Source organism: Daldinia loculata (assembly GCF_022478755.1).
Source record: "Daldinia loculata strain CBS 113971 unplaced genomic scaffold F4817scaffold_7, whole genome shotgun sequence".
Taxonomy (NCBI): Eukaryota; Fungi; Ascomycota; class Sordariomycetes; order Xylariales; family Hypoxylaceae; genus Daldinia; species Daldinia loculata.
In genome coordinates this window covers 297,605-323,136 of record NW_026054861.1, presented here as the reverse complement: position 1 = coordinate 323,136, position 25,532 = coordinate 297,605, and the positions used below count along the sequence as shown (strand labels likewise).

Sequence of the window (25,532 nt, the reverse complement as noted above, 5' to 3'; positions counted from 1 at the left end):
TTAGTTCACGACAGCCAAAGTTCTGATTGGACAACGAAAACGGACTGAGACAAAGCCATTAGAATGTTCAACTTGATCGCTGCCAACGTCTGATGTCATGACTACCCGTATTGCTGGTATTGTGTAAGATGGCAAAGCTGAAGCGTACTTGCGAAAGCTCTGCAAGATATTGGAGCTATGGCGTAACCTATCCCAAGCTGTATACTATGAGCCGGTCTCTCCATTGAGCTTGCAAGACGTATTTAAGACTCGTGAACCCTCCCGTGTTATTTAAATTGATACCTTTGATATTACAAGTCATTCCAAGGACTTCTCCTTGCAATAAGATACCCTCTAACTATATTCAATACCCAATAGATCGATTCCTAACACGACTCACGCAACTCTCGCAATGACTTCTTACACCACTCCACAAGAATCTGAACCCCATCCACCAGGATCCTTCCCGACAGACGACATGATTTCCACACAGGATTCTAGCTTAGCTTCTTCGGGCTCACATCATCAATACAACAAGCTGCACAAACGAGAAGACCCAAGGGGTTGGAATGAGGACGAGAAGGCAGCGTGGGGACATCAACACACGGACTCGGGTGTTGGTTTAACAGATCCGAGCCTGTCATCAAACTCCCAGACTCGTGACCGAGTGAGCGAAGGAGCTTTCCAATCGAACAATGCTACTCTTCAGAACAATGACGTAGCACCAAGCACTGTTGGTAATACTACAACGAGGTCACCTAACTACCAAGGAAAAGAGGGTAAACCTGGCGTTATGACTGGCGCCTATGGTCATAGCAATGTTGATAGCGGCAGCAACTACTATCCCAAGCCGACCGCGGAGGATACGTCTTCCCAAAATCAAACCAGCGCAAGGGGCGTCGGTGCTGTTGGATCCGCAGCAGGGATAGCTACCGCTACTGAATCAAGAAATACAGAGCTAGGGCAAATACCTGAGGATCGTAACACTATTCGGAATGGCCTACGTCAAACCAGCAATGTCGAGCACGAAGATCCATACTGGGGCGACGCTCCCCACGGTACCGGTGTCTATAACACAGTTACTGGACATGGTAGCTCTGAGACAGCCACCGAAGGCTCCCTTCATTCACAGGGCCCTCTAAGTCACGAGCAGCAGCGTGCATTCCCACTCGCGACTTCTAACGATGCTTCCCGCGACGAGAGTGGCCACCGTAACGGTTCACGGTTTAAGGAGAGCCTAGGCGAATCCACTACAGGCGCAGCTGCAGGACTCCCCGTCTATGAACTTGCTGAAAGGCGACGAGACCATCAACATGAGGACGATCTGAAAGAGCCCGCCTCCCGCAAGCATCATGAAGCAGATACCAAAAAGGAGAGTAAAATTGGTGGCTTATTCTATCGGGATCACAAGGGCGAGAAGGAAACTAAGTCTGAGAAGCTCAACGAACCAGTTCCCAGTAAATACGATAGACCGTTGAGTGAAAGGGACGCTGGTGTAGCCCTCGCCGCCGCTACTGGAGCATATGGTGCGAAGAACCACGCCGACAAGCATGACAAGAAAGCCAGAGAATCCGAGCACGGTATGGCGGACAACAATGCTAACGCACTCTATCAGCATCCTAATGAGAAGATTAGCTCGAAGGATCCTTTTATCGCTTCTGGATACACGAAGCCTAGTAGCCATGGTTCTACAAAGATTACGAACAATGCTTACCCCCCTTCTGAAGATGTAACCACGAGAAATCACCCTTTTACCTCTCAGACTACAGGGAAGCCTAACGAACGAAATGATTCAAAACTTGGCTACGGCCTCGCAGCCGCTGGCGTAGGAGCCGGTGCTGGCTATGCAGCTCGCGAGCATACCCACAGGGATAGCGACAAGAACAAGGTGCATCCTAACCAGCAAGCATTCCACGATTCAACGACGGCGTCAAAGGCAACCACGCATCCATCGGATACAGGTTACATTATCGGAAAGCCTCAACTCGCAGTGCTTTCTGGTACTGGAGAGACCACCGCCCCCTATGAAAAGACGCAGGGTCTGTCGCAGACAAGTTCCAGCGCTAACCGCTCCCTCAATAACCCTAGCCGCCACGGCGAGTATAACGTCCTGCAAGACGGTACTACTTCCGGCGTTAACGTCGGAGATCGTCATTATGGTGACAAGAAGAACGTGGTAGCTTCGTCGTCGCAGAATGCTACACGCGACGCCGTGACGAAGGATAACCATACTGGTGCTAAGGCGGCGGTAGCTGGTGCTGGTCTTGCTGGCGCGGGCGCTGCGGCTCACTACACTGGCAATCGTAATAGCAACACTTCATCCGCACCGTATGAGGTCTCCGGCGCCAACGGTCGTGCACCCGCGGACTCTACTCAAGGCAGTACTTACAAAAGCCTATCAACCGGCACTCCCTCCGGTATAAATGTCGACGACGGCCAACAATATGACAAGCACAATATCGCTACATCATCTCCTACTAGTGCCACACGAGGCACTGTAGATAACAACAACAACAACAACAACAACAACCACAGCCGTGCCAAAGCTGCTGCCGGTGCTGCCGGTGTAGTCGGTGCTGGAGCCGCTGCAAAGCACCACTCCCGGCGAGCCACCAACGATACCACCGCCTTTCCATCTACCACATCTCGCGAGCACCAATCTCCCACTACCAGCTCCAGCAACCGTGCGTCGACCGACTCCAGCCACGGCGGACAGTACAATGTCCTCCCATCCGGCACACCTTCAGGCATCAACATCAGCGAGCGCGACGACCTCGGCCGCAAGAGCCTAGAAAACGCTGCTAGCAAGGCCAAGACACCCGCAACCGCAGCTCATCCCACTGCTACGAGTGCAATTCCCGCTTCGAAGAAGAACGTCGCTGGTACGTCGGCAGCTGTCCCCGCAGGTCTAAACCCCGCAGACAAGGTGCTGCACCGGTGCAGGAAGTGTGGCGAGGAGAATGATATTACGGGGTACTTCCGCGTATGAGATAGTTAATTGTGAGGGAGAATGATGGATATGAATAATGAGAGAGTACCTAATGCTACTACTACTACTGGGACTGAGACTTGGGTTAGGAAATGAATTGGATAAGACACTGGTCGGAATTGGAAACGATGGGTATGTAATTATGTAGGCACGAGGTTTAGCTATGACGAGAATACGAAAGTAATAATTATATGATATACTGAGATTACTGTTAGTTTTTGTCTAGTGAATCAGCGATGTTTTCTTGCAATGTTGTTTTCAGGATGAAGGGATTTATATACCCTCTCTGATATTAGTATCAAAAAAAATCGTCGAATTGATGTTACTATATAAACGTAGTATACATTTAAATCAAGTGAACACTACATATATATACATACCAAGTCGTGAATACTAGATTGTCGCTGATCAGTCTGTTCCATATCGCAGTATATATACTTGTGCCTAATTGATATGTCTACTACGTATAGTATAATATATCGGTGATATATATATGAGATTCCAACGATCCTATCTCTGATTAAACCAACGTTCGATGAGGTGCCCCCCACTGCTAAAGTGACACGATAGTTGCTTGAATTCGTTGGTGTCGAAGAAGATAGCGAGATCCACAACTACGAAAAAAAAATCACCCAAAAATACTCCAGACTCCACTTGGCGTAGTGGAGTTGTAAAAAATTGCAAAAGTGAATGCATGAACGGGGAGTCGAACCCCGAGCTCAACCTTGCATTGGAAGATGGAAGGGTTGAATGTTACCGCTACACCATTCATGCTTATAATTACAGTCTCATATTCAACATTATATTACCCAGTCCCTAGTTAGTCAAGCTACCACTCAGCATACCATACCATAGCATAGCATAGCACAGAAGAAAAGCACAGCTTCCAGATTGACTTTGATTTTCAGTTACAATCGTACTCTTTTCTTTAAGGCCTATTATTTGGATAGTTTATTCATTATTTCCAATATATCTAATGGGAAACTCGTCACTGGTCCTTCAAAACGTGTGGAATAAAGGAGTTATGTGAATGTGAACTAGTAATTAATCCTATGTTAGAAGGCAACTCCTAAATCTTTACACGGCGAAGTTGTTATTTACCAGCCCTTGCTCGCATTGTAGAAGTATCAAAAGTACAACTGCACGTAAATAATTAGCAGAGTTGAGATATCAAACTGGCGTGAGAATCACGCAAACGTGAGGACATGATAAATCCAAATCGCCAGGGACAACATCGCTAGGGGCGACAGAAGTTTAGTAATAATACTGGCTGATGATTTCAGCTGATGATTTCACTTCTGGCAAGATCTCAGGTTCACCTTCTTTCATCGAAGCCTAATCCAAAGGTCGACCAAACAACACCGCAGTGAATGAACAGTGACTTCTGCACTCACAGGCAACCCTCGGCCTGTGTCGACTATCACGTCTCCCCCTTTATCATATCTCTGTCATAAGAAAGCCGAGAACCGCCCCATTGGCGATCCAAGCCATGGACCAAGATCAAGATCAGCAGCTCGACGTGACGGTTGACCAGGAGGAGCTTCGTGAATGGTCGCCGCCTCTTACTGATTCTGGTTTCAATCTCACTACCCACGGCCTTGAATGCATCCCACAGGAACTCCTTGACGTTGAGTGCTCAAAGCTCTATATTGAGTTTTTGCTACAGTTCATGGAGCCGGCAACAGAAGGCCCAGACTCGGACAACATAGCGGTTACTACACATACCGTTTTGAAGGCCGACTTCGTGACTCCTCATGACCAGTACAAAGGCGTTCGAATTGCCATGAACCTGGACACGCGAGACTTTTATCCAGAATTGGGAGTGTTGGGCGTACAGTTTCGCACATACTCGGGAAAGACTACATCGTCGATACGTACTTTTGTCTTTCCTCTCCACGGCTCCGTGAAAGTTGGTCAGATACTCGAGGCGATTACTAGCAAAAGGATGCAGCATTTCTCGTTTGATTATGACGCCAATGACAAGACCTGTGGATGCACTGACTTCGTGTAAGTTCAACTCTCTACAGCGCTACAAGCATCGGTCTTTAAATACTAACAAAATTTCTTCCTAGTACCCAAGCTTTCTACCAACTCCAAGTCCGAGGCTATGTTAGTCCTCAAGTCGAAAGCATCCTTCCGGAGGAGCCTCAGATGCCTAGCGGGTTGACTGCCTATGATATTCTATCTATGGCATTCAATCGTCAAAGAGGACATATCGAACGTTCTATCGGCAGAGGTAAATTCTTGTGTTACACGCGTGTTGAAGAACCCTACATGGGATATGATGATGATACAGCCTCGATGGAGGTTGACTGAGATCACCTGGTTCCCTTTTCTTGGTTTGTTCTTTCTGGTTGCTTTTGAAAAATTCTCGATAATACCCAAGGGCGTGAATTAGGATGCGTGAATAGGGACAAGGAGAATACCCATACAGGCGGAACTGTATTTAATCATGATTCATGGAGTAGGCTGTAAGTTCGTTGGAAGGTTGTTTGAAGCTGGTCTCAAGTAGTCATAATAGTCTACAGACCAGGCTATAATCATAGTTCTCGTTTCGAGTTCCGCTTTGCAGATGCTGGGAGCATGAAATCGCATATTTGAAGGGTTGTCATAGCTTAATTCTAGTCCTTCTGTTATTCTTATAGTTGAATAAACCGAGGAAAACCTACCTCTTGCGTTCCTCCAATATAATTGCTTGTTTATAATGCTTTCGTCTACGGGATCTGCGTAAATTGCGATCGATACTAGCGTAGCCTTCGCACCAATTAGTGGTGGTTTAATACTGCTACCTAGAGGTTCCCCTATCCACCAAAAGATACATTTTTTTATCTCAATTATTGCTGATGGGCTTTTCAAGGATGACACATCATTAGAATTAGAACCACTATGCTAGTACTATGTAGTTATGTAGGTATTTTGTAAAGGTGCAAAAGTGCAGAGGCGTCTCGTTTTGTTTCATATGGACCAAACTATTAATGTGTTCCTGACGATTTGCTATATTTAGCTCGGCTACGTCAGGAGGGTAGTATTGAAGACCTAGCCCTGTGAAACGAACGATAATAATACCTACAAGGTGTCTAGGTACTTGGATATTCTTTCAAATCTTAAATATACCTAATTATGTAGTTGGTCCAAATTATACAAAGGTAATCCATGATATAGCCTTTAGACTCTTCTGATAGTACCGTCGCCAATTTCTTTTTCTTTTTTTCTTTTGGTGAGAAGCTCACGCCAAGATCAGCAGATCTACGGTCGAACCTCTGCTCTATGAGAATGGGGGTATTGCCCCGTAGGATTCACTCGCATTCGCCCGGGTAGGGGTCCAGGGTAGGGATTAAACCCATGTCTAAGTTCTGCCTTACGCCGCTAATTTAACCCTGGTTTTGGGGGCTGAATAGGGACTTTTTTCTGTTTTTGTAGCAGACGAGCGGGCGCAGCAAGCGGTCAAGCAACTTATTTTTCTTAGCCCACAACGCTGATTCGACAGAGCCTGACGATTAGCACAGATTTTATCGTCATGTCCGTGCTCTCGATTCCTACTAAGAGGGGATTTCCATTCTCAGCCAAAAGCTCGGCGGACCATGTTACGCTTATGGCGTTGCTGGCGGAGTAGGTATGCACAACTCGTTCAGCCGCAGTTTAGTGTGATGTGATGGGTGTTTCGTCAGGAGATGAATCCTTCATTACCTAGATAGTGTCTAGGCTGCAAGGGTTCATTCGATAGTCTAGAGCGTTGCCTACCTATTTACCTATTTATTAATCTAAAGCAGCTTCGCTAAAGATTCACAAAGGTTTGGTCTTTTATTTCTTTTAATAATTCCTCCATCTTTCTCCTGGCCAGTCGATATTCGATTACCATTCCTGTAATCAGTGTAAGACAAACGCAGATAAAGAAGCAAATCGGTTCAACATTGTCCCTATTATAACCTTCGACGAGTCGGTCCATTTGCGAATATCACGATAATGGACAGCCAAGAGAAATACGTCTACACTGGACCTGAGTATCCCCAAGGCAGCAATCCTCAATACCAAATGCAACCTCATCCACAAGGCCACCCACAAGCACACCCGCAAGCCCATCCGCAGGTAGGAGCCTATGTGCACCCTCACGAGCCCCAGCAACCGCAAGCGATCCCCCGGGAAGCCTACGGCCAGCAAGGTGGTGAATGGCAAGCGAGTCTATGCGATTGCTCGCCATGCTCGAGCTGCCTGCTAGCCTGGTGTCTACCATGTCTCCGTAAGTGCCTCGATCTTATTCCACTACAGGATATAAGTCGATTAGGAGGTAGCTAACATGATCTCTTTTTCCTTCGTAGTGCTCGGTCAAACCTCCGAGCGGATTCGGGATCCCTCGATGCAGACAGCCGACATGATGAACAGCGATTGCATGATCCACGGCCTTATCACATGCTTCACCGGCTGCGGCTGGATGTACGTTTTCCCCTCTAATTGTTTTAGGTTGATCCCAGTGTTGATCGTTATTTCAGCTACGGCATGCTCAAGCGAACCGAGATCCGTGAACGCTACAACATCAAGGGAAGCGGATGCGACGACTGCTGTGTATCATTCTGGTGCTCATGCTGCGCTCTCATCCAACAGGATAACGAAGTCAAGATTCGCCAACAAAATGCCCAGCCTATTGCTCAAGGCTACCAGCCGCAACCAGGCATGCAAATGCCAGCGCCCGCCCACGCGCCGCAACACTGATCCTTCGGCACGAGATCTTTGATTCTTAATTCGAAATCACCAATCTGACTGAAATATAATGATTTCTGTAGATGTTTGTAAATTTAAAGGGCGATTGGAAATTACTTCGACCCGGGTTGGACATGGTTATGAACGAACTCTTAGGGGTGTGGGCAAAGATGCATGTCGGATTTAATGACAGCATGTGCTATTGAGATATGTAGGTGGAATGTATTTAACAGAGGTATACCCAGGATGGAAAGGACTGAAATATTAACTTGGAACGAGTTTATACGCGGAACTGTAGTTTGTCTAAATATAAGAACCGCACAGATGGAATCGCGACCGTTCTAGATGTCTTTTATGGCGTGTTTATAGTTTTCAAACATAATCGCACTTCGTTGGATTTCAATTCAACCCGTACTCTGCCCTCTAAGGCCAAGTGCTAAGTATATCGTCGTATAAAACTATCAACTTCGTTGTCTAAGTCGATGAGACCGACTCCTGCCAAAATAAAGCCCCAATCACCATAAGGGTATCCATGCCTAATGTCACAAGGCGCCTATCCTACACGTTGAATTCACTCGGATCTAATGTCGTACGGACTGAAGACCGCCGATCGTCCTAAAGCTCTATCTACTCTATCCATCTCCATGAATAGTGCCTTGATCCTTCAGGTCGAGTTTCCCATTTCGTGGCTTCATATATATTTCGGTCCTGAATTTTGTAACCGTGAATAACCTCAGCCATGAGCGGGGTCTCTAAATGGGCGATGAATTGTGCTTTCTCGCCCTCCGTGAAGTCGATCCAGCTTTCGCCTTCTCCATTTTCACGTAATATTTTAGTAGCACCTATATCCGACGGAGTAGTGCCTACGGTGCCGCGCCAACGTGTATAGTATCTGGTACATCCCTCGGGAACCGCTGGTATATCTGACCGCATGCGCTTGGGGATTTGGGAGCTTCCATCGATTCTACCCTGTTCTACACTTTCATTCTGCCCCCTCTTCCTCTTTGAACCTGGTTGAGATCCGCTCGAACTCGCATTATTGCTTTCGACCGCCGGTGCTGGCACTTTGCGCAATGGTTCGACTAAACGAATGTACCTATCAATGTCGCCGTCATTTTGTGCAAGGATTATTACGCCTTCTGCAGCAGGCATGAAGTTAAAAGTCGCCTCGAATACATCGTTCAGCATGGTCTTCCTGATCTCTACCCAACTACTGCCAGCTTCGCGTTGAACTCCTAGAAGGGTAGCCTCAACTACGTAGGAGCCTTCGAGTCCGCGGTTGCGTACAACATTAGCCACGTACTCTCGGTGAGGTTGTAACCGCGACGCAGCCTTCTTCTCGAGCTTTTTCTCGTGCGCGAGAATGGTATGCTGCTTTTTCAATTGACGCCGCACGGCAGCGTTTTCTTTGGCCAGCGTTGCATACTCCTTGCACGCCTGCTTGACGTCCTTCTTGTCCCATCCAACCCAGAGCATCTTCTGAAAATCATTACCTACCTTTTGACAGTATAGTCCCTTAATTTGCTCTATAGCTGTCATAACGACGTCGAAGTTGATCCCGCGGAAAGGCATGGGATCTGGAAGAATATCTGGATCGCTGTAATAAGTTTCCAAGAACATGTCGATGTCAAAGTTAAGCTTTTCCTCCAAGGTAGCTAAATTATCAAAGTCTGCTTGTCGACGGCCGGAGAAACATGACTCTTTGTAGGCTGAGGATTGTGCTTCCCAGTCCGCCTTCATCTTCTCAAACTGACCTGGCATAAATGACTGATATTGTCTCCTGATATCGCCGAACTGAGATCTTTTGGTTAGTAGAGCTACCATGTTAATGTTTAGCAGTATATATGTATCAACGCACATCAGGTTTGAGAGATTCCCTGCGGAAGAGTTCTCGTAACTCATCCTTTGAATAGCTGTCCACGGGTCCTAGCACCACGCCATAGTGTCGGCTCTGAGCTTCGAGCCAAGGTTTCGTCACTACTCGGAACGTCTCTGTACGCCATTCGCGAAGTTGGTCTTCATCGGCACCCTCCGGCTCGAAGAGGAGTCGCTTTATCTCTGGAGGCTCCACACGAGGTATGCCTTTCACGGTAAGCCTACCATTATACTTGAAGCCTTGACCGAACACCGGCTGGGGTTTTGGAGCTAAAGGTTCGTACTCCATCTTTGGTGATAGTATATTGAGTAAGAAATGGTTGAATCCCGACCCGGTTGGTATATCTTAAAAGCACTTTACGCTGTAGGTCATACGCTATTTTTAGGTACTCATATGCAGGTATGGATGGTGAAGTGGAAGCCGATAGTTGACGACGAAGAGATCAAAGTTCCATTAAAACAATGTTGCGATTTGTACAATTAGGTTAGGTACTGTAGGTTAGGTACTGTAGGTTAGGTACTGTAGGTTATCCGACTGCCCGGTCGCCTAGATACATGCACAAACCCCTGTCCAGGGGCAGAAGTGGAAATAAAATATGCGGGGCTCGGTACCCGGGGAGCTTAGTAAGAATTATGGTACCCCACCGGCCCCTTTTATATTACATATGTACGAAGTACCTAGGTACCCTTACCCTTTTAACTGATGGTGTATTGGAAGTTCTAAATGCCTTCTTTATTTAAAGCAAGTACCTAAAGTATAAGTTGAAGCAGAGTGGTATAGGTTTCATCTTAAAACTACCTACTAATACAGGCTATAATAGATTAACATCATAAGGTATGCACTTGCATGGCAAGTAAGAAATAACGGGCATTTCCAACAACAAATGCGTTGCCCCTTAATCACATGTAGGTATTACCAGTTTTGCTTAACCATTCTTTTTTCCAGAGCCAGAAATATCCGATGGCGCGCGATGCCGACGTCTGAGGTTCGGGTATATAACAACCACCACAAATACCCAGCGGCGTAACTAATCCTTGCCATTCGATCGTAATTGATGAGTATTGCATCCGTAAACGAACGGTGCACGCCACGGGAGAAGCATTCACTTCGCCGTGCAAAGAAAATGGTCCGATATCATCTATCCCAGATGCCTCCAGTGAGTATGTATCGCCGTCGATGTTGGTCTTGTAAAAGGATATTATAATGGGAGGACCGACTCGAGCTCCCGGCAGTAGGGTGTATACGAAGGTTCCACACCAGTCTCCTTCGACTTCCCTTGCCAGGTCGCGCACTCGTGTGGTATACCATGACCACCATCCATCACCGGCGAAGGGGTAGAAGTAGCGACCTTTTTTTCCTCCAACAGAGATAAGACTAGGCGTAGGAAGTGGGAATCGTGCTCGTAGAGACGTAGCTCCCATCCATGTACCATGTTCGGCGTCTTCTTCTTGGCTGCTTTCGAAATACCAGGAACCAAAGAATTCAATGTTCCTTGGATTTGGGAGCTCTATCAACATTTGGGTACCTTAGGTTAACGATCCAGCCAGTTTCTAGCATATATAAGATACTGAGTTCCTCACCTTTTGATGTATAGTAAATGTTTCGCGCAACGAGTTCTATTAGAAGAAGCGCATGTGTCTGCCTACCTATCCACGAGTTCTGGAATTTGTCGTATCCTTGATCTAGCGTATTGCCGTCGTAGATTTTCTTGATAATGGTGAGGTAACTGTTCGTTGCTGGAAGCTCGATAGTTAAACGGTGCGCTTTGGATTGGCACCACGTTTCGAGTTTACTTAAAACCAAGCAGAAAGCGAACTGTAGGGGATTCTCGCCGCCAATACACTGATCAATTCTGATAGTATTTAAGTCTCCGGACAGAGAAAAGAGACTGGGACATAATTTGTCAAGTATAGCAGAGACACCAGAATTGCAGGCCGTTGTGTCTATGCAAGCCATCAGTCAAACTATCCTAAAGAGACAGCAGGGCTATAACACGAATATAATACTCACACCCCCAGATAGGTAACGTAGAAAGTAAAGCTATTAGACCTTGGAGAGATGCTTTCGTGTCTTCGCTTAGTTGCGGCGGTCTTCTCATAGTTAGCGTGAGATTCCCGCGAATCTTAACAGTCGATGCTATTGGCCCTGCTAATCTTTCCAAATCTGCCTCGACACCTGGAAGCCGGGCTATAGCCATGGCGAGACAAAGCCATGTCATCTTTGGACCTTCATTGCGCTGACAAGGCTTGTTGGGACCATCAACATAGCCATCCATAAAACGCACCAGTGCGGCCTTATTCCCGAAAGTAGCGGAGGTAAGTTCGGGAAGCTAGTATGATGGAATCAGTTCTAGACCTTAGGGTTATTGGGTAATGTACGTTGAAGTAATAATACATAAAGCTGGAACGACATTCGGAAGACGGCAGCATTGTTACATGCGTCGTGAAGAATTCGACACGTCCGACTGAGCGCTAGAATGTCTAGGGCCGTGCATCTTCCAGCGATAAGCTGAAGTAACTCCGTAGGGAGGTCTGTGATAGACGGCATTGTAAGTTGAGTAGGTCTTCGACATAAGAATAAATGTTAGAAAGCGGAATGTCGTCAAGGAATAACATAAAACTAAGCGCGGGAATCTCCGGAGTTCGAGGTTAAAATACATTAGACATCTCAGCTAAGAATATCATAGGCATCCATTTAAATTTACGATTCGCTCTGTAACATCGCGCCTCTTTCTGCCCCGCCATCAAGCTTCAAGTCATATGGATGTAACATCAGCATCCGTACAGATTCAATATATCGTGAAAGATCCAGAACATGTAACTAGCGACAATATAAAAACTCAGTATGTTAAGAATTGATTTGAATTTGCGGTGATGTTTAATACGTACCTAGGTACTTAGCAGGATTGTCTGTATTTAGGATACCTGACCTATTATATTAAAAGATGAGCTGACTAAAGTACTTCTTATGATCGAATGATCTCATGATGAGATTGAATTAGCGGGTCTGCTCAGACACCGCTCAGGTACGGATCCGTAAATTTGTAGGATTCGCCATTCTCATGAGATTCACTACCTACATGATTTTGTTATCCTCGCATCTTCTTCTCACTATCCTTACTTGGTTCTCACTTACCCAGCGAACCGCATGGAAAAGTCGATGTCTCCTCAGATATTACTCTCACTTTCCTAAGAATGGCCATCCTATTGAACCTACCTAATGAGATTCTCATCTCGATTCTTGATGCCCTCGCTGATGTCGATCTTCAGTCGTTAATCATCTTACAACTTATGAACCGCCGGCTTTATAGGCTTGCGAAGGATATCTTATACGACGTTGAGAGTATCTCGAGCACTGACGACGCGAGCGACGATGAGGGAACGCGAATACATCCTCTTTGGAGAACAAAATTTAAAGGCCTATTCGATACGTCAGATTGCTTTACGGACGAGGAGAAGACGAGAACGGCATTTCTAACGCTCAACGGCGATTACACACTCCCCTTCCGCAGGCTCCCATGGGCACAAACGGAAAGTGAGCGCGACGCGTATCGCCGCCCAGGAGCGAGCTGGCGCGAAATTAGCCTTACTTTTGGCCGAGCTCCCATAATCCACTTAGACGTAGTCAAGAGTTATTCCGCTGCTGAAGGCGACGCAGTTGACTACTACCAAGTTGATCTGCCACCGTCCGGTATGACAATGGGTCTTTTCTATGATGTTCTCCTATGCGACAAGGCAACATACGGCTATGAGACAGGCAGTTGGGAATTGATGGTCGGCCGAAAATTACACAGTTTTGATGTCTTATTCGAGTACGAATGCTTCATTCCGGATGATAGAGACTTAGTCGACATCGGTAAAGAGGCGCGCCAGGCCGCAGTGTTGTATGTGCGGGGCGGCCCAGTGAGCCGTAAATTCACACCCGAAACCCTGGAGGACAGTTGGGTCGTCAACAGCAATATAGAACGACGACTGCTCCCGTGGCAGGGGCCTATTCAGAATTTCATCTTTACCGGATATTTCGATTAGATGCTTGGGATTGGGACTGTTGAACGCTCGGGGTTCTGACCGCTATTATACCTTTTATCGCAAAGCTAATTACGTCATATTTCGAAGAAGTCTTGGGGATTCGGTAAAGATCTCAGCCCGCCCCTGGACCCGACGGGACAATCTCACCTCCGCACTTCAGACGTTTCTCAGTCACAAACGAGTTTATTTCTAAACAATGTATGATCTTCGTTACACAAGGAAACATTCGGACCAATCAAAAGTTTTCATCGTAAGACTACACTTCCGCATTTGAGATATTGATTCCTAATCGTGTAGATATATAAGCATCCAATTAGTAATGATGAGAGTTATTTCCTTATGTACTTATTAGCGACCAATTGCAACCCCCTTTTATATCGTATGAGGCTTGAGGTGGTATCTTGGCAGATCTACATTGATGTTATTACGCGTCTAGAGACACGATTGGTATAGAGCTGCAGACCAACTATTCTAACCTAGATTTCTACGTATTTCTAGATGAATTGGTTGGCATACAACATAAGTATAGTGGGGCTTAAATATTCAAGGCTATACATTAGTAACGGACAATGTTACAGAAGTGATGGAATGGGAAAAGACTACCGTCACCGCCTTCTTTCCGCTGTGCTTCGGACCTGTCCAGAACAAGTGACACGTTTCAGCCCCGTGTAAATACTGATATACTGACTAATACAAAATCCACCTTAAAGCTAGGTAATTCTAGACCTGTTCCTGAAGCTTCTATAGTGTACATCGAAATGTATAAATAATGGGTACCTTTCGGGCTTAAAACGTAATAAGAGGGGTTGTCTTTCATCTGTTCCTACTTCAATTACAACATTTAGACCATCGATTGCAACATCGCAAATAGTCTTTTCACCTACCATAACTCCCAAAACACCATACTTCATATTCACTCAGCAATCCAATCATGGCACCTTTTGGCAAGATTTACTCCTACCCAGGAAACTTCCGTGTCGAACGAGTAAGGTTTTCTTTATTTTATTTTTTTAATACCTAATTTATAGTCATTAACCCTAACTTCTTTCGCAGGCTCAAGTCGTAGCTGCTTACAATGGCCTCGAAGTGCCCTTAGCTGAGGACTTCAAGATGGGTGTGGACAACAAGTCCCCCGAATTTCTGGCCAAGTTTCCCATGGGCAAGGTCCCTGCTCTAGAGTGTGCCGACGGCTTCTGCGTCGCCGAGGGCGGTGCCATCTGCTACTATCTTGCGCGTTCGGGACCCAAGAAGGATCAACTACTCGGCACTGATCCTAAGACCCAAGCTAAAATCGACGAGTGGGTTTTCTTAGGCGAGACCGAGCTTATTCAAAACGTCCTCCCGCCTACAGCCATGGTGATTTACAACGGGTTCCCGAAGGACAATGAGCGCTACGACAAATGTGTAGCGGCCACCGAGCGCGCTCTAAAGCGTATCGAAACCGCTCTCCAAGGCGGCCAGAAGTACCTTGTCGGTGACAGCGTCACTCTTGCCGATATCATGGTAGCAGGCTGTGTATTCTTCGCCACTAAGGTCATTATCGACGCCGAGATACGCAAGGAAATTCCAAACGTCGTCGCTTGGGCGCAGCGACTAGCAGCTCTCCCCGAGTTCAAGGCCTTGGGCGAGTTTAACTTGCTGGAGACTCGCATTAAGCCATGAAGGACTTGTTAAGATAGCGGGGAGCATCTCCACTGCTACCTTAGGTTAGGAGGTACCTATGAAGGCAAACTATGGGCATCACGAAAAGCTTTAGGAGGCACTAAAATATCAATAAAGATGAACTCGAGCCAAGTTCAAAGGTCTGGTAGTATCGCAGCATAGCATATCTATGTCTATTGCTCGGATTATAACTTGGGGGTGGAAGGGATCGGTAAATCAAGATAGTTTCAAATCATCCTACGAATGCAATTATTTCGGCCCATAATTCTTTCTTAGACCATTTCGGTCCTTGCTAAACTTTTCGTGCCTCATATATGAATTATTTACCCCAGATAGGTGGTCCGAATAGACAACTAGGTAATCATAAGTGTAAACTACATAACTATTAGAAGAAGAATACGTTTACATACGACTCTAAGCTGACGATTGAATATCAATTCCCCAAAGGAAAAGGGGCCCACCCAACCTCAAGCCCTTAACAATACCGCGTATTTATACGAATACAACTAACAAAAATAACAACTGCGGGGACGCTAGTTATTCATAAGGTGTATATAAAGATTGATGCTTCTCATCATTGCGCTTCACCATCTGAGCTCAAAAATTCACGCCCTTTTATATACCATTTGCCGTTCCAGTCAAGTATAAGCGAATCAGCAAGACACAGACCCACCGGGATGATGACGACAGTAGGAAGATGCTACACAGCGAGAATATCAGTCAGATGCGCCCTCCCGACTACAAGCCGCCGGTCTCCGGTCCCGGAAAGTATTTTACGGTCCGGACCCACGACTTCTCAGAGACGGTTTATATTTTCCAACCCTACGAAGTTTTCACGTATATCTCAAACTAGGGAGTTTTCTAATATCCGAAAAGACAACCCGGCAGGCATAAATACAACCCTACCAAGCAGCAATCGGCAAAACCTGCAGAGTGACATGGCACAAAACACAAACACTCACCACATCGTTGTCGCTCTAGAAGCGTCAATCGTTCCAGTTCCGCCTCTGGACCTCCCCGCGCCACATACATACGAGCTCCGGGAGTACGGAAGAACCCGCCCCGAGGAGATAGCCGAGAGGGTAAAAGATGCCGACATAATCATCCTAATTATTGCTCGGATCAACGCCGACATCCTGCGGCCCGAGATGACCCCTCGCCTGAAAATGATATCTGTGGTAGCATCCGGGACCGACTGCGTGGATCTAGCAGCGTGCAGGGCCCGGGGGATCGTCGTGGGCAACACGCCGCATTGCAACACTGTTTCCGTCGCCGATCATGCCGTTGCGCTGTGCTTCGCGACGCGGAGATCAGTAGCGCTTATACACACGATGGTACAGTCGGGTGAATGGAGAAAGGAGATGTTGCATAAGACTCTCAATGGTCCGGATGGCAGGGCCCCAAGGACCTGTCGGGACGAAACCCTTGGGATCATTGGTTATGGTGCCGTGGGAAAGATACTCGAGTCTACTGCTAAAGGATTAGGTATGAAGGTCTTGATATCTGGACGCAAAGGTGATTCGACAGCGCCGGAAGGCCGCACTCCATTCGACACGCTGATCCGCGAGAGCTCGGTTATTGTGTTATGTCTGCCGCGGTCTCCGGATACGATGAACCTAATCTCCAACGCCGAACTAGACGCTATGAAGCCCTATGCGGTTATAGTCAACGTTTCTCGAGGGGGTATCGTGGATGAGAAGGCACTCGTGGCGGCCCTGAAGTCGAGAAAAATCGCTGGTTATGGTACAGATGTCTATGAGCAGGAACCTGCAAATCCTGATAGCAGCCCTCTGGTGGGACCTGATGTGGCTGGCCTTAATATAGTTACTACGCCGCACGTTGCTTGGTGCGCGGGCGACACTATCGCGAATTACAATAGAGCGACAAAAGAAAATATTGCTGGATGGCTGACTACTGGGCAGCCAAAGTATTCGGTGGTATAAGGAGTGTGGGTTATTAGATAGATGTTTAGGATACCATATTGCATTGCATCATAGATACCTAGAATACAGAAATAAATGGTTAGGTGGTGTACATATATACTTGTTATATTGGTGCAAACGACGGGTTGCCTAGTTGTGCATGAGGATTGTGATGATAGTAAATAAATAAAAACAGAAGGCTGCAGGGCAACCTAGAAAAAGGTACCTAAGAAAGTATTCCTTATAAGTCATAATAAAATAGCAAACCGTCACCCAGAATGGAACGTCCCAGTGGAGGCTGCGGCCTGAGAAGCTGGTGCCACCCCATGACTTGATGGTTAGAAAAACCCAAAGGGGCTTTTCGTAAGGAGAGTTTAAGAAGTCACGCCTCCCCAGCTTTTTTGCCAGTTACCTCAAGGTCCACGGTTCAAGTTACTGCATTTTGTCTTTTTTTTGTTCCCCAGGTACCCTTTTAAGACGGCATGGCCCGTGATATCTACGTAGTTTGCTACAGTGACAGCTGCCATATTTTCTACCTAGGATAGGCAGCTAACTGAGAAGCAAGTATATTCCACGTATCTATCTGCCTAACGATACTACTTTGTTTGACTCCTTCTTTTGACTCAGTTCCTTAATCAGCTGTCTTAGGTACTTTGGTGGTTATGAAGCTGCAATAACTTTTAACTCTACCTAAGTAGAATTCTAGGATTAAAATTGAAAATATCATTACTTCAACCTACAAGGGGAAATAATGATTATTAACCTTCATACAGCTGCTGTAAATAACGTCGTGATATCTGCCTAAGATATTTCACTTATGAAGATGAATATCAGTGGAAGTAAAAAGTCGGAACACAACCTCAAATACAACTTGATTATTCCTCCTATTTATCTCTTTGGTTTACGTTAAATTCTGCCGCTCTTACCCCTATAGTTTCACTTAATCACGACCACTAGAGTTGCCTTTCCTCATAATATCTTAACTACTTAAATTAACTACTTATGAGTTAGCACAGCTGGGAATAGACTTTACAGAGTCGATATATACGAAGAGGTAATTATTGGCCCAGTTGCTTGAATAAGACACACCTTTGCATTGAGGAGTATGTATTGAATCTCTGCCGGTATCTGTAGTAATCTATTCAAAATCATCTACGAACGTGATCATACCTATCTATAAAATCCGTGGTTATGTTATATTTAGTGTTGTACGGAGAGTTTCTGAGGTAATATCTCATGACAACATTAATCATGAGCTTTAGGTTCTCGTCAGCGACTAATATGGTTTATCTTCCTATGCTAGATCTTTTGTGACCTCACGAGATGAGAACGGTAGAGGGGTGGTGAACTATATATAGAATAAAGTTATGTAGGTCTATGTATGGGTTCTGAACTTGAGGTTATGATCACTTACACTTTGGAGACAAGCAATGGGAAATTTATGTGATAATTTCCTTCATGCTCTCTTTATTTGTCCTTCTCGCCTTAATCTCTTCATCCTTTTCTTAACCTACCTACGTATGTCTTCGGAAGAAAACCCTCTTGGCGCTGAAGCTAATGCTCTGTAGAATAGGCAATGCCAAAGTTATCTAATATGCCAAGTAAACGATACCCGGGTTCGACCCGCTCAGCCCCAGCCATAGTTTGGTAATGGGACGGTAATTTCCACACACCTTACCCGAATCGGATGATGCCCGGGGAAGCAGAAGGTTTGAATACGAGCACATTGCTTTCTTCCCCTGATTTTGGTGGATAGGGGTGACTGCCGAGAAAAAAGGAAAAAAATAATAAAGGCCCAGCCAGCGCGTGGCCTAATTTACTAATATGCTTTTCATCACTCGGTTCTGAGCAATCCATCTGACAAGTCAAGATGCCGCGCTTAGCAAGATTGGCTTTGGCCATTTTCGGACTCGCCGTTCCAGCGCTCGCTAAGAAAGTCGACATCTTGAGCCTGCAGGATGGCGACGAAGTGCCCGGCAGATACATCGTGAGCCTCAAGCCCGACATAGATATTGGGGTCCACTTGGATTGGGTGCTCAACGTGCGCAAACGGAGCCTCTCCCCTTGCAGTACTAACGGTCCCGAGAAGACGTATGGGTTTAAGGGCTTCAACGGGTACGCGGGCGAATTCGACGAAAAGACTATCGCGCAGATCATGGCCAATGAGAATGTAACGCTCGGTTCCCAATCCTATTGTAATGCGCAACTGCTAACGATCCTAGGTCCTGGCCGTAGAACCCGACAGAGTCGCGCGTCTGACGTCCGTAACGCAGCAGACCAATGCGCCGTGGGGTATTGCAAGTTTATCTTCGCGATCGCAACTTGCCAATGACAACTCGCGGGGCCACACGTATTCTTATAGTGACTGCGCAGGGACTGGGACGTATGCCTACGTGCTAGACTCCGGAGTCCTAACCAACAACAGCGAGTTCGGGGGCCGCGCCATTAAAGGCTATAACACATATGCAGGCACCGAGTCCTTCGACGACCACTTCGGCCACGGAACCCATGTTGCAGGAACCGTCGCATCTGCCACCTATGGCGTGGCAAAGAATGCGACTGTTGTAGACGTTAAGGTTGTTAGAGGGCCGGTGAGTTGAATCTGTGCTTGGCTATGTTAGTTATTACATTCTTATGCTAAGTGTGAAATCGTAGGGTTATTCGACGACCTCCCACGTTATCGACGGGATAAATTGGGCCGTGAATAACATCACCTCGACGCCGGGACGAGCCAGCAAGTCCGTCATCAACATGAGTCTAGGTATGTAACTTACAATCTCACCCTCCACTCTATCCCCTATCTAACAACCTCCTAGCGTTTACAACCTCATCAGCCCTCAACAACGCCGTCAATGCTGCCTCTCTACTAGGCATACTCTCCGTAGTTAGCGCCGGAAATGACGGTGCCGATGCCTCGACACGTTCTCCCGCCTCAGCCGGGTCCGCCTTAACAGTAGGCGCCGTAGGTTGGGATCGGACCCGAGCTTCATGGAGCAATTTTGGGCGTGACGTCGACATATTCGCTCCCGGAGTCGACGTGCCCTCGCTGTGGAACGTGGAGGGCCTTGAAACCCTCAATTCTGGTACTTCCATGGCGTCGCCGCACGTCGCAGGGCTTGCGTTGTACCTCAAAGCACTCGAAGAGGGTCTAGATTCGCCTGCCAAGACGGTTGCCCGCATCAAGGAGTTGGCTATCAGGGATGTCGTTATTGATGCGGGGAGCGACAGCCCGAATTTACTGGCTTATAATGGTATTGCGTGATGTACTATATAGTGCCAGTGTCGTGGGAACGATGGGTTACGGATTGCATGCATACCTACCTACCTACCTAAGGTACCTACGTATCATAGACTATGTCAATGAGAAAATCATTCAAGAGGAACTGTACTAATTACTTTATCATTGCAGAATCTTGTTAGGATAGCCCAATTAACCTAACTAGAAGGTAGCTCATAATTACACACGTGTGGAATAGTCAATCCTTTACGGGATAACACTTCTTGATACACATGTCACGATCCTCATCAACATTAAACTGTCCATCACGAGTATCAACAAAGTGTACAATATGTGGGTTGCTCAACCGAGTATGAAAAGGTTTGGTAATCGGTATCATCCTAATCCTAGTGTAGGCACCGTAGCCTCGATGCCGGAGATGTAACCCTGTGTAAGGAAAAACAATCGTACATGTAAATCTCAGACCCCCGTACCTCTCAGCAAGAACTTTTCTGGTCCGTTCCATGCCCCCGCCAATCAAAACGAGGGAGTAAGCGATACCCCCCAGAGCTCATTAGAGTAGAGAAATTCTCATGATCAACTTTGCGGAAAAAGAAAAGGTGGCATGGCTACTGTTGTAACCAATGCTAGCAGTACTTCAGATCTAGTAGTACCGTCGGATCTAACCCGAAGCCTCTTAATTAGGTCCGGGGATGTCTGCGATTCGGCTGCTTGCGTGATGACTAGTGGTAGTTACCGCCCCAGCCACCTTGCTGTTGCCGGCCGCCGTAGTAGTTCCCGAAACCTTGGTTGCCTCCGTAACCTCCGTACGGACCATTGCCGTGCCCTTGGCCAGCGGTGCCCCCGAGGCCATAGGCGCTCCCTGCAGACTGGTTGCCGTGCAGACCGTGACTCAGATGACTAGGGTAGCCCCCATATCCGCCCATACCTTGCTGGGCTGACTGGGGAGGTGGAAGGCCAGATGCTGCAGCAGTGTTTGTAGCGGAACCCGGTCTTGCGGCGGCGCTAAGGGAAGGGCTAGGTCCACCAGCAGTCTTCGAGTCGCCATACGGTTTCAAGTCGTCGTTTACAGGACCCGTACTTGAAGCAGGTGCGTTCGGAGCGTTGAAAGACTGCCCGGCCTGAGAGGGGTAACCTGAGCCACGTCCGAACGTGTCATGCATCCCGCCGAATCCGCTGCCACCAAGACCGCCTGGCGCGCCCGACTGAGTGGAGCCTGCGCGGCCGTAGTTATCGATGCCGGAAGCTATTGTGCTATCGCGGCCACCGAGAGAGGACTGACCAAAGCCGCTTGTCGCGGGAGAAGATGCATGATCGTAAGGGCCCTGTGGGGACATTCCGTACTGGTGGGGTTGTCCATAAAGCCCCCCTTTACCGTATGGGCCGCCGTATGCTCCCTGTCCATACGCACCGCCATACTGGCTCATATACTGGGCGTAGTACGGACTCGAGTAGTACGGGTGTGAATAGGGATATTGGTTATTATGCGGCTGCTGATGAAGGTTGGATTGAGGCTGGGTAGCTTGGCTCGAAGCCTGTTGGCCGCCTTGACCGATCGGATTTGGTGTATTGTGGCCACTGTTGTGAGACTCGGCAGAAGCAGTAGCTCCATATCTAGTCTGCTGAGCGCCGCTCTGGGGGTACTGACTTAGATTATCATTCTGACCAGCGTTGTAGCTACTAAATCCACGGTTTGGAACGTTCGAAGTCTCGTGATGGCTTTGGCCAGCATGCTGTTGCCCATATTGCTGTTGCCCGTAATAATTATTGTATGAACTACGAAGCTGCGGGTCGTTCGAATAAGGTGGGTAATCACTCGGTGCGGAGCTAAATGCGCCACTAGTCTGCGTCTGCGGTCCTGAGGCTTGCGTTGTAGGAGTTGGGAAGTTATCGAGACCAGCCGAGCTGGTAGCAGTCTGCTGGCCGAAGGTATCGAATGATTTCTGTGGGAAGCCGGCCGGTTCTGGCGCATTGGTTTGACCATAGCGTCCAAATTGCTGGTTGCTCGAGGGCGCTTGCGGCGCTGTAAGAATATTAGTAGGGTGACTGACTTGGGGATACTGCGACATACGCTGAGCTGTAATGGCAGCGGGACCGGTCGGTGGGGCCACGGGTGTCGCTAGACGACGGTTAGTGAGCTGTTTCTTCTGAGAACGGTGAAAGGGTGCTCTACCAGTTGCGCTAGGTGCTGAGGGTAAAGATGTAGCAGGCTTCTGAGTAGCCGCAAATGCGTCGGGTACTGCTGCAGGTTGAGACACCGGAGGCAATGAGGCACGGGGAACGGCGATCGGAGATTCAGGTGGCGGTTGAGTTCTAGTCTCAGGGTCTTCACGGTCACCATCGATATCATCTTCGATTCCGTTTATGCTGAAAGCACCGAATTGTACGGCGGCACGGTCGACCTCGCGGTTCCCAGGCATTCGGACCGCTTCTTCCTGCTCAAGAAGACGCTTTTGGTAACTAGGCATACGAGGTGCAGGACGTTCGGTTGCCTTAATCGCGGTTGTCGCAAACCCACCAGCAACGGGGCGTGTAGTCTGGTGCTGCGCCTGGGAGGCCGAGAGCGGAGTCACCGTAGCACTATGCTGCGGTTGTCTGGGATCCCATGAATCTGCGGCTGTACCAGCAGCTGTAGCGGTATTCGGGGGTTGAGATTCGTCGGGTAGCTGCTCGAGGTTGACTCGGGTTAAATCGTCTTCAGAAGGGGGTAGTGTAACTTCGGGTTCGACAACCTTAGGCGTCTCTGCGGGGGCAGGCTGTTCGGCGGCCTCTTTCGGGGCTTCCTCGGGCGCAGGCTGCGATTCAGGCTCGGGGGTGGCGGCGGCGGCGGTGGCGATAGGTTCGGCGGGCGGAAGAGGTTCCAACACTTCGGCGGGCTTAGGCGCAGGGGCTTCCTTCGGCTTCGGTGCTGCTTTCGGGGCGGTCGACTGGCGTAGCATGCTAGCCCAGGTCTTCTGTGTACCTTGCGGGATGACACTGGGTTTAGCAGGAGCCGAATCAGTAGGAGCGGTGGCGGGCGTGGGAGTAACAGCAGCTTCGGTAGTAGAATCAGTTGTGCCCCAGGTTGGGGCGCCTTGATCGTTGGTAGCAGCTTCTTCAGTGGTGGTATTGGTGGTTCCCCACCCAGAGGATTCTTCAGTCGGAACGGAAAGTTGCTGGTTCTCCTTCAACCGTTGACCATTCGTGGTAGCATGAGAAGTTGCCCGACCTCTGCCACTTCCTCGACCTCGCTCATTACCACGACCACGACCACCTCGTACACCATCTGAGCGACCGCCACGAACTGGCCTGCTGTTACCGATCGATTCGGCGAGGCCAGCTGAAATGGAAGCATCCTTCGGCTTAGGGCGGGTGGTGGTCTTCTTCTGCTTTGATACTTCGCCCCACTGGGAGATGGTACCTATAAGTGATAATTATATTAGCAAGGCGAAGCGGTAAAAGGGCGAGGGTGGCGAAGAATAAGGAGGGTAGGAGCGTACCTTCAGCAATTCGTGTAGCGGCGACTTCAACATCGCCGTCTGTTTCCTTTAGTGCATAGAGAATATCGGCATCCGACCAGTTCGGGAAGAGCTCTTTAATAGTGTCGAGCTTTCCACCATACTGCTTCCTGAGTTGGCTAACATCACCGTCGTCATCGAAAGCGGTCGCATCTGCAATCGTCAACTTATCACCATTGGTCCGTCTGTTCGTAGAAGTACGGCTGGCGAAGCCTCCTCTGCCACCGCGGCCACCACCTCGGCCACGAGAGGATGGTGCCTGTGATCGAGCCTGAACCTCGGCCATCTCTTAAGACTTAGGTTAGACAATATGATATGTGGTGTAAATGATTCCCTTCTTAGAAGGGGGTTTCAACGATAGCAGTCAAATCGGCGATGACACCAGTGTGGTGGGCGTTGTTGGAAACGTGAAATGGTGGAGAAGTAAGTTGTAGGTTGAATGACAGAATTGATTTGGAATTTGGGTGGGCGGAAGAGGTAAGAAGTTGGGGGCGCGTGGCACTGTATGCGATTCGACGCAGGTGAAGGTGAGGCTGACAAAAATGTGCGACGTGTCAATAACGCGACGGTAGGCGAATTGGCCAATTGTCTTTAGACAATGGCAATCGGGGTTGAAGTAAGAGAAGCTTCAATGCGAGAGAGGGATGCTTTAGGTAGATATTTGCTTTGTGTGTGTTGTAGTACGTGCGTGGTGTGAGAAGGCAATCCAGAGCTTGCAACGAAAAAGGGAAGTGGACTTGGATCTGAAGGCTTTTTCGGCTGTTGGATTATCTAATAGTCCTGGCCTATCTCATGTAGGTTACCACTTGTACCACTTTGGTTTGCTTTTGGGCATGTCAGGTATGTTAGATACATTTAAATGTACTGTGATACCTTGAAAAACATGACCTCAGGCCGGATTGGTGCAGGTAGCCTTCCCTAGGATGTACCTATATATACCGCCTGACCTGACTTGGGTAGGGATTATGCCCCACAAACAGTGAACTCTTTTTTTTTTTTTTTTAATGATTGGACAACCGTACAGGTGGAACCTAGTGATAGCACGTGCGAGTCAGTGCCTACATATCGGAGTACCTTACTTACCTACATAAGTACAGTATGGGGAAGCTCGACCTTGAGACCTTCAATGGCTACATACCTACATATGTAGGAGACAGTCGCCGAGGTAACTAACTGCCTGGTATACGTGTAGGTACACAGTAGGATCGATCTGCATGCTTCATACGCACATTGTATATGCATACCTTTACGAAATCGGCTATTGCTCAATTGACGTGGAATGAATTGCACTCGGCTAGCTTTACATACTTTAGATCTGCTACACTACACGCATTTTATTATCCCTTCCATATTATCTGTAGATACCTTCATAAAGTTACAAATATAGGTATCTACCTAAAACAGGAACAGGTAGGCATAATACCTTTCAGATATATATTTTTCCTATCAAACGAACAAAGGGGGGGTTTTCTTTTTTCTCATGACGAGATACTGGAATTTCAATGGTTGAGTTCACGTGCCAACTCTTGAAAATCTGTCCGTGTTCATACCAACCCCTTGGTTTAAGAAATCCCAAGCTATCCAACAGATACAATGCCGGATCTAGGGAGTTTCTACCGTGCAGATGAATTATATCCATGGATATA

General features: G+C 47.7%; 10 protein-coding genes and 1 non-coding gene across 11 annotated transcripts; 7 read left to right on the top strand and 4 right to left on the bottom strand.

Moving 5' to 3' along the window:
- Window positions 1–58: 58 nt before the first annotated feature.
- Window positions 59–3,139, top strand: F4817DRAFT_261146 (uncharacterized protein). The gene has a single exon (XM_049299287.1). The coding sequence runs from the start codon at window positions 392–394 to the stop codon at window positions 2,966–2,968; it is 2,577 nt and encodes an 858-aa protein (XP_049162159.1). The 5' UTR covers window positions 59–391; the 3' UTR covers window positions 2,969–3,139.
- Window positions 3,140–3,659: 520 nt separating this feature from the next.
- Window positions 3,660–3,742, bottom strand: F4817DRAFT_t31. Its single transcript has one exon. It is a non-coding gene; the product is annotated as a tRNA-Gly (tRNA).
- A 715-nt stretch (window positions 3,743–4,457) lies between these two features.
- On the top strand, window positions 4,458–5,284 carry F4817DRAFT_312791 (uncharacterized protein; the record flags this gene model as incomplete). The annotated part of the gene is made up of 2 exons (XM_049300173.1): window positions 4,458–4,975; window positions 5,041–5,284. 2 exons carry the CDS (start codon window positions 4,458–4,460, stop codon window positions 5,282–5,284), a joined length of 762 nt encoding a protein of 253 aa, XP_049162158.1.
- A 1,647-nt stretch (window positions 5,285–6,931) lies between these two features.
- F4817DRAFT_312790 (PLAC8-domain-containing protein) lies at window positions 6,932–7,675 on the top strand (the record flags this gene model as incomplete). Its single annotated transcript, XM_049300172.1, has 3 exons — window positions 6,932–7,205; window positions 7,285–7,399; window positions 7,456–7,675. 3 exons carry the CDS (start codon window positions 6,932–6,934, stop codon window positions 7,673–7,675), a joined length of 609 nt encoding a protein of 202 aa, XP_049162157.1.
- A 318-nt stretch (window positions 7,676–7,993) lies between these two features.
- F4817DRAFT_261099 (uncharacterized protein) lies at window positions 7,994–10,036 on the bottom strand. The gene is made up of 2 exons (XM_049299286.1): window positions 9,522–10,036; window positions 7,994–9,457 (listed from the first exon to the last, which is right to left on the bottom strand). Exons 1-2 carry the CDS (start codon window positions 9,825–9,827, stop codon window positions 8,291–8,293), a joined length of 1,473 nt encoding a protein of 490 aa, XP_049162156.1. The 5' UTR covers window positions 9,828–10,036; the 3' UTR covers window positions 7,994–8,290.
- A 402-nt stretch (window positions 10,037–10,438) lies between these two features.
- F4817DRAFT_356708 (uncharacterized protein) lies at window positions 10,439–11,757 on the bottom strand (the record flags this gene model as incomplete). The annotated part of the gene is made up of 3 exons (XM_049305823.1): window positions 10,439–11,046; window positions 11,120–11,482; window positions 11,550–11,757. 3 exons carry the CDS (start codon window positions 11,755–11,757, stop codon window positions 10,439–10,441), a joined length of 1,179 nt encoding a protein of 392 aa, XP_049162155.1.
- A 657-nt stretch (window positions 11,758–12,414) lies between these two features.
- Window positions 12,415–13,816, top strand: F4817DRAFT_260982 (uncharacterized protein). The gene has a single exon (XM_049299285.1). The coding sequence runs from the start codon at window positions 12,734–12,736 to the stop codon at window positions 13,565–13,567; it is 834 nt and encodes a 277-aa protein (XP_049162154.1). The 5' UTR covers window positions 12,415–12,733; the 3' UTR covers window positions 13,568–13,816.
- Window positions 13,817–14,204: 388 nt separating this feature from the next.
- F4817DRAFT_327695 (glutathione S-transferase) lies at window positions 14,205–15,494 on the top strand. Its single transcript, XM_049302074.1, has 2 exons — window positions 14,205–14,552; window positions 14,621–15,494. Exons 1-2 carry the CDS (start codon window positions 14,499–14,501, stop codon window positions 15,227–15,229), a joined length of 663 nt encoding a protein of 220 aa, XP_049162153.1. The 5' UTR covers window positions 14,205–14,498; the 3' UTR covers window positions 15,230–15,494.
- A 99-nt stretch (window positions 15,495–15,593) lies between these two features.
- On the top strand, window positions 15,594–17,290 carry F4817DRAFT_327689 (D-isomer specific 2-hydroxyacid dehydrogenase). The gene has a single exon (XM_049302073.1). The coding sequence runs from the start codon at window positions 15,907–15,909 to the stop codon at window positions 17,170–17,172; it is 1,266 nt and encodes a 421-aa protein (XP_049162152.1). The 5' UTR covers window positions 15,594–15,906; the 3' UTR covers window positions 17,173–17,290.
- Window positions 17,291–18,688: 1,398 nt separating this feature from the next.
- Window positions 18,689–20,536, top strand: F4817DRAFT_327688 (subtilisin-like protein). The gene is made up of 4 exons (XM_049302072.1): window positions 18,689–19,321; window positions 19,374–19,742; window positions 19,807–19,912; window positions 19,968–20,536. The coding sequence occupies exons 1-4, from the start codon at window positions 19,022–19,024 to the stop codon at window positions 20,411–20,413; spliced, it is 1,221 nt and encodes a 406-aa protein (XP_049162151.1). The 5' UTR covers window positions 18,689–19,021; the 3' UTR covers window positions 20,414–20,536.
- On the bottom strand, window positions 20,537–24,893 carry F4817DRAFT_327687 (uncharacterized protein). The gene is made up of 4 exons (XM_049302071.1): window positions 23,869–24,893; window positions 22,563–23,789; window positions 22,461–22,508; window positions 20,537–22,412 (listed from the first exon to the last, which is right to left on the bottom strand). The coding sequence occupies exons 1-4, from the start codon at window positions 24,170–24,172 to the stop codon at window positions 21,112–21,114; spliced, it is 2,880 nt and encodes a 959-aa protein (XP_049162150.1). The 5' UTR covers window positions 24,173–24,893; the 3' UTR covers window positions 20,537–21,111.
- Between the last annotated feature and the right edge of the window lie 639 nt (window positions 24,894–25,532).

Coding starts and splice junctions, on each gene's coding strand:
- F4817DRAFT_327687 (XM_049302071.1), bottom strand. CDS start 24,172: ATGGCCGAGGTTCAGGCTCGATCACAGGCACCATCCTCTCGTGGCCGA. Junction 23,790..23,868: donor CGCTACACGAATTGCTGAAG/GTACGCTCCTAC, acceptor TATCACTTATAG/GTACCATCTCCCAGTGGGGC. Junction 22,509..22,562: donor CTCAGCACCTAGCGCAACTG/GTAGAGCACCCT, acceptor ACCGTCGTCTAG/CGACACCCGTGGCCCCACCG.
- F4817DRAFT_260982 (XM_049299285.1), top strand. CDS start 12,734: ATGGCCATCCTATTGAACCTACCTAATGAGATTCTCATCTCGATTCTT.
- F4817DRAFT_327695 (XM_049302074.1), top strand. CDS start 14,499: ATGGCACCTTTTGGCAAGATTTACTCCTACCCAGGAAACTTCCGTGTC. Junction 14,553..14,620: donor GAAACTTCCGTGTCGAACGA/GTAAGGTTTTCT, acceptor CTTCTTTCGCAG/GCTCAAGTCGTAGCTGCTTA.
- F4817DRAFT_327689 (XM_049302073.1), top strand. CDS start 15,907: ATGATGACGACAGTAGGAAGATGCTACACAGCGAGAATATCAGTCAGA.
- F4817DRAFT_261099 (XM_049299286.1), bottom strand. CDS start 9,827: ATGGAGTACGAACCTTTAGCTCCAAAACCCCAGCCGGTGTTCGGTCAA. Junction 9,458..9,521: donor GGGAATCTCTCAAACCTGAT/GTGCGTTGATAC, acceptor AAAAGATCTCAG/TTCGGCGATATCAGGAGACA.
- F4817DRAFT_261146 (XM_049299287.1), top strand. CDS start 392: ATGACTTCTTACACCACTCCACAAGAATCTGAACCCCATCCACCAGGA.
- F4817DRAFT_327688 (XM_049302072.1), top strand. CDS start 19,022: ATGCCGCGCTTAGCAAGATTGGCTTTGGCCATTTTCGGACTCGCCGTT. Junction 19,322..19,373: donor AGATCATGGCCAATGAGAAT/GTAACGCTCGGT, acceptor TAACGATCCTAG/GTCCTGGCCGTAGAACCCGA. Junction 19,743..19,806: donor TTAAGGTTGTTAGAGGGCCG/GTGAGTTGAATC, acceptor GTGAAATCGTAG/GGTTATTCGACGACCTCCCA.